The following is a 9,126-nucleotide window of genomic DNA, read 5'->3' on the forward strand; positions in this document are numbered from 1 at the left end:
GCCGTTAGAGATTTGCAAAAGGTAAAACTGTAAAATGCATTTCGGTTGCCTTAAATGGAGCGGGGAAAAGCCAGCAGAACGCACGATAACGAAAGAAAAGTGCAAACATTGTTGCAGAACCGCGCCGAGTGTGCAAATTTGCCTTTCGATGCCGACCAGGCTAGAAATCCTCAGACTGGTGGCAACATGCATTCGAAACCGGCATCCGAGCAACAATGGGCCAACAATGGCAGAGTGGCAACGAGAGGCTCTCGGATAATCGGCTGGCACTCGAAGACTGCTCCTTGGATTTTAAGTGGACGTCATAGCCGGGTATTCGCCCATAATTGCAGTTGCAAATATGAGTTTCCCCATTTTCCATATCCCATTTCCCATATCCCATTTCCCATTTCCCAGGCCGTGGCAGCTGCAAAGTTCTCGGCCATAATGAGCAATAAGCAATAAGTTGCTTCGTTATTTATTCAGTAATTCCACACCTCGTATGCGTATAAAACAGTTCGCCGTTTCAGGTCATCAGGCACACCTACTATTTGCATTGGATCGGATTGAAAGATGACCGAGCTGCGGAGTGAGCGCAAAAATGGTAATTGGGATCGATTGTGGGGACCGTTTTTCGAAAGTTGGGCTGTCTTCAAGGCTCCCCACTCGAATTCCCGACACATCATCGCCTACTGGACGCGGGACCAGCTGAAGTAAGATATTTAATGAATCCATAGGGTTTGCATATAAGAAAGGTTTTTTTACAGAGCCTTAGGTTTTTACACAAACTCTGAGGAGCGCCGTCTGCCGAGGGTTGTGGCCTGGCAATATTTTCTCTTGATCCAACTAGCTACATCCATGGCATCCCTGTTTTATGGAGTCCGTGAATCCGTCGGTGATATTGTCAATCTGGGACGAGATCTGGTCTTCATAATAACGGTTCGAGGAGAACGATTTCATTGACAACCTTATATCGGAATAATTTTATACCCTCAGACCTTATTTATTTGCTTCAGACTGGTGTTCCTAGCCCAATATGCTGATGAAGTGGATGCCATAATCGATGCCCTCGAGGACATTTACCATTGGAGTGTAAAAGGGCCTGGAAGCAGGGAAGTGCAGGAAACCAAGCGTTTGCACTTCCTATTGTTTATGGCCTTGGTCGTTACTTGGTTTACCATTCTAATACTTTTCATTCTGCTAAAAATATCAACACCTTTCTGGATAGAATCGCAGATATTGCCCTTTCACGTTGCCTGGCCCTTTCAACTTCACGATCCCACGAAGCACCCGGTTGCCCATTTCATTATCTATGTAGCTCAAAGCACCAATGTGCTGTACTTCATGATTTGGCTTGGTGTTGCGGAGAATATGGGTGTGTCCATATTCTTCGAGCTAACTTCTGCGCTCAGGGTTTTGTGCATCGAACTAAGAAATCTCCAGAAACTTTGCCTGGGCGACGAAGATATGCTATCCAGAGAGCTATGTCGAATGATCAACTTCCATCAGCAAATCATACTGTAGGTATCTGGCCTGAATCTATACGTTACTATATATATCTCTCTATTGACAGACTTACAGAGCGCTGCAACCACATTTTCAATGGAGCCTTTATCATGCAAATGCTGATCAACTTTCTGCTCGTCTCATTGTCACTTTTCGAAGTATTGGCTGCCAAAAAGGATCCCCAAGTGGCCGCCGAGTATATGGTTATAATGCTAATGACTCTGGGACACCTCTCGTTCTGGTCTAAATTCGGGGATATGTTTTCGGAGGAATCGAAGCAAGTGGCTTTGGCGGTGTACGAGGCTTATGACCCGAATGTTGGATCCAAGTCCATCCACCGACAATTTTGCTTTTTTATTCAGAGAGCTCAAAAGCCATTAGTCATGAGCGCAGCTCCATTTCCACCTTTTAATTTGGAGAACTACATGCTTGTAAGTAATACTCTGCGCTGTTCTCTGCACTTGATTAATCATTTTCCTTTGCAGATTCTAAAGCAGTGCTATTCAATTCTGACAGTTTTGGCCAACACGTTGGAGTAGATTTACTGTCTTTTATTCCCAATTTAATCTCTCTTAACATCCTCTGATCATTATCAACAGAAACATAGTTGGCACATTAATACACTTAAGGCTTTATTAAATCAGTCTCAAAAATCGACCGTTTCGGGGCCACTTAAAGAAAGTTCTGCAAGGAGCCTGCATTTTATGCATGCAACCCCAAAAGGTCGCCACTGCAACCGTTGCAACTTGCAAGACTGTTCCCAACCGTCCGTAGATTGGGCTCATAAATTGCAATTGTGTGGGGAGCGCTGGAAACTGGAAGCTGGTTTTCTTTCAGACCGCTGGATGTTGGCTGTTGGTCGCTGGCGTTTGACTGCTCCGTCATTAGCTTGATTGAATCTTATTGTTGGCAATTAACCTTCGCAGCGATGGGGCCAAGCATCTGGGGTCTGTGGGGCTACGATCCTGACATTCTGCAGCATGGACGAGGCGAATAACTTCATTTGCCACGACAACATGGCATAACATGTCATCTTCCTGGGCCGCACTAATTGCCAACGACAGGGAGCCCAAATTAATTAGCAAACGCCAACGGATTAGGCCAATAAGCAATACTCGCATTTGCATGTGCACGAGCAGAAACCTGTTAGTTTGGGCCACGAAAAGTGAAAAGCTCACCGACTTAGCCTGGATTTTGGGGGCACAGTAAGACAGTGGGCGACCACTATATGATCTTTCCTAGCTGAAATGTGCATTCTGTTCAAAATATTTAGGTTCCAATAAACTGCGCATAAGAGTGGTATATTTTTTTTGTTAGTTTAACGAAACAGACCCCACAGTTCGGCGACAAAGTGAACAGCCAGCGATTTGTCAGACTGCGGTTTCTATTTCTCGTTGTGGCTCATTTAAAACCCACTTCCTACGTACATTTGAATATTCGCTATTGCAATTGCATTTGGCTTGTGTTTATTTACTTAGACAACTGCTCCGGCTTCCCCTGCGCCCCTGAAGATCCCACTTCCTGGCCATTTTCCATCTAAATTGCATGCAGCGCCTTTGTCATGACATGACAGCAGCCTAATTCATCATTATGGCTGCACAGGACCGACTGCATCGATGGAGCTGAAAACAGGGGAAACAGGCACGGGGGATTGGGGGATCGGGAATGCGCCGGAGCTGGGGGATTGAGAGAGTTTCGTCGCGACTTTCGCTAGACGATTGGCATGGGATGCAGTTGCGAAGCAACTGTTGCCAGTTTTGCATCCGAACAGCGATCTTGGTGGACCTGGACTGCGACGTGATTCATTCATGCGCAGTAGTTGGATTTTCGCTTGCATGCAGCTGGCTACGTTGATGATAATGATGATGCATGCGGCGCGGCTTAGGAGCTGGTTAGATTTGCCGGGAACCGGCGGCCAGGGAAGTGGGGCACGCCACGAGGTGCACTTTAGAAGGCAAAAGTGCACCGTCGATAGGCTGATGATTCGCCTGTCGACATTCAACGAGCCGGGCCAAGACGACGACATTATCGTCGTCAGAAGTCAGGGATGTCAGTGGGAGCTTCGGGACCAGCTCAGTTATTTGTATGGTTTATTATCTCCCCACAATATCGCTCATTGTGGGGCTTGTCGAGGGGCCGCGGAAAAGTTTGTTATTGAGGGCCCAAGCGCCTCAAAGTGAAACTTCTGAGACGCACTTCAGCCACGCAGAAGTACGAATCTGAGTTACGACGCAGGATTTAAATGGGTTCAAAGGGAGTCAAGTACACTTGGGAAAAGCATGCTCAAGAGGTTCTCAAAACATAAGCTATGGGTGTAGTTGGCCTACATCCTTCAACAATGCATAATTGTAGGATTACCAAGGCGAAATCATCCTTTTTATGCCGAACTAGACAATATGATATTCCAGCCAGAACTACATCTTAATTACCCTGGCAAGCTTTATTTCCACTGCTGCCGAGCGAAACTAAGATCATAATCGAGTGGCCAAAATCGTGTGACATTGTAAATCGACGACAATAACCGACCCAGTTAACAGGCCCGCTTCTTAGGCCGCTTTTTGTACACCCAATTTGCTGACATGCGCCAATTCCCGCCAAGAAACAAAAAACAAAATAACAGCGAAAAGGTGTCAGAGAGTTGGTCCGGATTCGGTGGCCGGGCCACTTAATCATCGAAGTCGAACCGAGCAGGACAAATGCCATGCACGACTTCATTATTAGGCAGCCCCATATGCACATCATCATTGCCGCTGAATCGTTGCCATGGACTCGTGACATGGCCGCCAGATTGGAGCTAGTCTGGTCGAAGGAGCAGAGCTCCTCTGATTAGTTTTCCCCGATGCCACGGCTCATTTCCCTCTCATCAGGGCACGAAAATGTCCCTCAAATTTGTTTGTCAAGCCAGGCGGAGCGGGTCCATTAAATTCCTTGTGGCTTCTGGTGGCTGTCGCTAATGAAGTCATAAAACCGCATGACATTTTCGATGCCTCCGAGGAAAGCCCCGCGGATCTCACTTTTGTCAGACCATCTTGTTGGTCTCTTGTACACACACAATGCCTGCTGTCCGAGGGCAGTTCAATCCAGGCAGTTCCAATATGCAAATGCCCCATGCACCCGCCGCCACCCACGGATTGAGGACCGGGAACCGAATGCTCCGATCCATATGACCATATGTTCATATCGGACCCCAATCTTCGCTTTCGATTGCGCCGAGCTGCGCCCTCCGTCCAAAACACTCCACTCCACTGAACTCGCCTCGTCTAAGCCGGGCTTTATCTGCTCCGAGACGATTTTTGCATTTCATTTCGATTCGCCGGCTTCGTGCCGCAAATATGCAAAAATGCTGCAATCTGCGGACAGCACGTTCGGAGGGCCTTTCGTGTCATAAATGGCATAAATATTCCTTCTTGACCGGGCAACCTAAATATTTCCAGCTCCGCAGATGCTGCTTTCATCGCAGTGGCGAGTGGTGAAGGGGAAAAAATGATTTTATAACAATGCCAACTTTCACTTTTTCGCATTTGGCAGATCTCCGCCGAAATCGAAATGAAATCGCTTTTCATTTTTACATACTGCTCGATTATTGATGTTCAGTTGAAAGTTATCAGTTCAATTATCGGAAAACATGCAGCAACTATCCTTATGCTTAAATGTGAAAGCAGATGTTAGGTTCTCGCCCAGTAATTACCATAATCGGTGGTACATTTTAGCCAATTATCACAAAGGAATTAATAATTTGCGAAACAGTGTATTTAGGTGCAATATTGAGCCATGCCAGCACTTCAAAATCAGTGTTTGGAAATGGGCTTACGTGGCAGTATCCATCGTTTTCTCAAGTTCTTTAAGGTCGGCTGGCGGATTTACCGAGATCCGCTGGTGGAGTCTAGCCACTCCTCACTTTACTATTGGCGGGAGCAGATGAAGTGTGAAGGAAGAGTTAACCTTTTCAGCTGAACTGTATAAATGTCTCTTGCAGGGCAATGGCCTTATATACAACCACAGAAGAACGCCAGCTGCCCTACCGATCTACATGGCACATTTTAGTAAATATTCAAGCTGTGGTCTTTTTTGCTTCCATGTGCTCTGGCTTAAAGGAATCGATAGGGGATCATGTTGAAATGGGACGGGATTTGGCGTTCATGCTTGGGGTGAGCAAATGTTACAAGGTTCAATCATAAATAACCTATATTTCTACTTGCAGGCATTTTTCATCATGTTCAAGATTTGTTATTTTTACTGGTATGGCGACGACCTTGACCGGGTGGTCAGTGAACTGGACGCACTTCATCCTTGGGCGCAGACAGGTCCCAATGCCGTAGAATATCGGACTGGCAAACGTTGGTACTTCGTAATGGCTTTCTTTTTGGCCTCGTCGTGGTCGCTCTTCTTGTGTATTTTCCTATTCTTACTCCTAACGTCACCCATGTGGGTCCATGACCAGAACCTTCCCTTTCATGCGGCTTTTCCTTTCCAGTGGCACGAACGATCGCTTCACCCCATTGGCCACGTTATAATCTATCTGTTTCAGAGCTACTTTACAGCGTATGCTCTGACTTGGCTTTTGTGCATAGAGGGGCTATCTGTTTGTATTTATGCGGAAGTAACTTTTGCCATTGAAGTTTTGTGCCTGGAACTTCGCCAACTTCACAGATTTAAGGTTGGCCTTACAGAGCTCAGAATGGAGATGAATCGCTTGGTCAAGCTTCATCAGAAGATTATGCAGTAAGTACTTGAACTAGGACAAACAGTTGGGAGTCAATCTTTTTCCCCTTAACCTGAATAGAATTTTAGATCGCACCAACAACGTTTTTCATGGAACCCTCATAATGCAAATGGGGGTAAACTTTTCCTTGGTGTCCCTATCGGTTCTAGAGGCCATGGAGGCCCGCAAGGATCCCAAAGTGGTGGCTCAGTTCGCAATCCTCATGCTGCTCGCTTTGGGGCATCTGTCCATGTGGTCGTATTTTGGGGACATGTTATCGCAGAAGTCGTTGAAAATTTCGGAGGCGGCCTACGAGGCTTACGATCCCACCAGAGGATCCAGGGAAGTTTACAGAGACCTCTGCCTAATAATCAGGCGTGGCCAGGAGCCTCTGATCATGAGAGCCAGCCCCTTTCCTTCCTTTAATCTAATAAACTACAGCGCTGTAAGGTTTTTAAATCATATGATACACTGTAATTTCTTATATATGGGCTTTTCAGATACTTAACCAATGCTATGGAATTCTTACATTTTTGTTAAAGACATTAGACTAAAACCGAAAACGGATGAACTTTAATACTAATTCATGGAAAATATTTCAATTTGCTAAAGGTCTTGCATAAACTGTAATAAACTGTAATAATATCTGTTGCATTTGCTTCCGAAATTTGGTTTTCGTTTATACAGAATGGTCTATTTGATAGAGTCAGGCGATACGGATACTTTACTGGTTTCCTATCTTTTCAGACACTTTTTAACTTATGGACTCTTAAGCTTTCGTTAAAATATTTCTGTCATCGGTTTGACATATTTAGTGCAAGTCTAGTTACTGGAGAATGATATTCGAGACTTCATCAATTTTCTTTCCAATTATTACATTCATATTATTTGCGAGTTTCAGAAGCCATTTATCCTTGTGAGTACGGAACAAGAGTGAAATGGAAGCTCTAAAGGTATGAGAAGTATTAATATAAAAATTCCTTAGTAAATTCTTTATTCAAAGCAGATGTTAACTTCTCACTTGATAATTGCATTAAGTGGCCATAATTTTGCTTATTACCACACAGGAAAAATATATAAATTATGAGAATAAATAGTGTGTCTATATCTCGAATTTAACTCGAATAATTCGCTAAATATTTTAATGTCTTTAGCTAACAATTGTGACGATTTAAACTTAACCTTTATTTTCCAGTGTACTTATCTGGAAATACTTAATAAGCGCCTCATTGCGTTGTAGAGTCACTCACAAAACAGAGTTCGATTTGAAATGGACTTTCGTGGCAATTTGCATCGTTTTCTCAAATTCTATATCGACGGCTGGAAGTATTTCAGAGATCCCACAATGGAGTGCCGTCACTCTGCGGTTTACTATTGGAGGGAGCAGATGAAGTCAGTGTGAGATGCAATTAATCCTGGTTTACATCAATTCAAATAATATTTTGCAGAGCTATGTTCTTATATACGACCTCAAAAGAACGTCAACTGTGCTTCCGCTCGACTTGGCACTTTTTGGTCACCATTCAAGTGTCCATTTGTTTTTTAACCATGTGCTATGGCGTTACCGAATCGCTAGGGGACAAGGTTCAAGTAGGTCGGGATCTGGCCTTCCTTATAGGGGTTCGAAAAGTCTTATCCTAGGAAACGCCTCATATATTGAATCGAGGTTATTTTCAGGTATTTTTTATTGTTTTTAAACTATACTATTTTCATTGGTATGGCGATGAACTTGACGGGGTTGTGGAAACCGTGGAGGCATTTCATCCTTGGGCCCAAAAAGGTCCTGGTGCAGTGGATTATAGAACCAGTAAACGCTGGTACCTCGTGCTGGCATTTCTTCTAGCTTCATCGTGGATGGCGTTCCTGTGTATTTTTCTATTGCTACTTATAACAGCACCGATGTGGGTCCATCAGCAGATCCTTCCCCTCCATGCGGCCTTTCCTTTCCAGTGGCACGAAAGGTCTATTTACCCCACCAGCCATGCCATCATCTATTTATTCCAGAGCTGGTCTGCCACATATTTTCTGATTTGGCTTGTGTGCATTGAGGGCCTATCTGTGAGTATTTACCTGGAATTAACATTTGCCATCGAGGTTTTGTGCCTCGAACTGCGCCACCTTCATCGGAGGTGCCACGGATATGAGCAGTTGCGATTGGAGACGAATCGCTTGGTCAAGTTTCACCAGAAGATTGTTGAGTAAGCCTCGTCACGATAAAAGTAATTTTGAATAAATCTTCCCTCATTTTTTCAGAATTTTAGATCGCACTAACAACGTTTTTCATGGAACACTCATAATGCAAATGGGGGTTAACTTTTCCTTGGTGTCCCTATCGGTTTTGGAGGCCATGGAGGCCCGCAAGGATCCCAAAGTGGTGGCCCAGTTCGCCATCCTCATGCTGCTCGCACTGGGGCATCTGTCCATGTGGTCGTATTTTGGGGACATGTTATCGCAGAAGTCGTTGAAAATTTCGGAGGCGGCTTATGAGGCTTACGATCCCAGCAGAGGATCCAGAGAAGTTTACAGGGACCTCTGCCTAATAATCAGGCGTGGCCAGCAGCCTCTGATCATGAGAGCCAGCCCCTTTCCGTCCTTTAATCTAATAAACTACAGCGCTGTAAGGTTTTAAAATCATATGATACACTGTAATTTCTTATATATTGACTTTTCAGATACTTAACCAATGCTATGGAATCCTGACATTTTTGCTAAAGACCTTAGACTGAATCCTATATCGGCGGCTGGCAGACGCAGTTCTGGCATTTTGACCCTGTAGTCCTTTGGTATAAGCCCACAGTCCCTTCGATAGGCAGGAACTTTAGCGCTAATTAATATTAGTCAGTAGCTTATCAGTTGATGTCGAGGTTCATCGGATACTCTGCTGAAAATTAGGCGTGGTCGGCGGTATAGCGAAACAAATAGATTGAAACACAATACGA

At 44.7% G+C, this 9,126-nt stretch overlaps 3 protein-coding genes across 3 annotated transcripts; all 3 read left to right on the forward strand.

The window, feature by feature from the left end:
• Nucleotides 1-528: 528 nt before the first annotated feature.
• On the forward strand, nucleotides 529-2,755 carry LOC6543588 (odorant receptor 65a). The gene is made up of 5 exons (XM_001972077.2): nucleotides 529-692; nucleotides 747-918; nucleotides 976-1,499; nucleotides 1,553-1,916; nucleotides 1,971-2,755. The coding sequence occupies exons 1-5, from the start codon at nucleotides 553-555 to the stop codon at nucleotides 2,022-2,024; spliced, it is 1,254 nt and encodes a 417-aa protein (XP_001972113.1). The 5' UTR covers nucleotides 529-552; the 3' UTR covers nucleotides 2,025-2,755.
• A 2,531-nt stretch (nucleotides 2,756-5,286) lies between these two features.
• LOC6543589 (putative odorant receptor 65b) lies at nucleotides 5,287-7,102 on the forward strand. The gene is made up of 5 exons (XM_001972078.2): nucleotides 5,287-5,408; nucleotides 5,462-5,633; nucleotides 5,687-6,207; nucleotides 6,269-6,632; nucleotides 6,688-7,102. Exons 1-5 carry the CDS (start codon nucleotides 5,287-5,289, stop codon nucleotides 6,739-6,741), a joined length of 1,233 nt encoding a protein of 410 aa, XP_001972114.1. The 3' UTR covers nucleotides 6,742-7,102.
• A 244-nt stretch (nucleotides 7,103-7,346) lies between these two features.
• LOC6543590 (putative odorant receptor 65c) lies at nucleotides 7,347-9,051 on the forward strand. Its single transcript, XM_001972079.2, has 5 exons — nucleotides 7,347-7,579; nucleotides 7,636-7,807; nucleotides 7,865-8,385; nucleotides 8,441-8,804; nucleotides 8,860-9,051. Exons 1-5 carry the CDS (start codon nucleotides 7,458-7,460, stop codon nucleotides 8,911-8,913), a joined length of 1,233 nt encoding a protein of 410 aa, XP_001972115.1. The 5' UTR covers nucleotides 7,347-7,457; the 3' UTR covers nucleotides 8,914-9,051.
• The last annotated feature ends 75 nt before the right edge of the window (nucleotides 9,052-9,126 follow it).

The sequence above is a fragment of the Drosophila erecta genome, unplaced genomic scaffold, assembly GCF_003286155.1.
Source record: "Drosophila erecta strain 14021-0224.00,06,07 unplaced genomic scaffold, DereRS2 tig00000021-arrow-pilon, whole genome shotgun sequence".
Taxonomy (NCBI): domain Eukaryota; kingdom Metazoa; phylum Arthropoda; class Insecta; order Diptera; family Drosophilidae; genus Drosophila; species Drosophila erecta.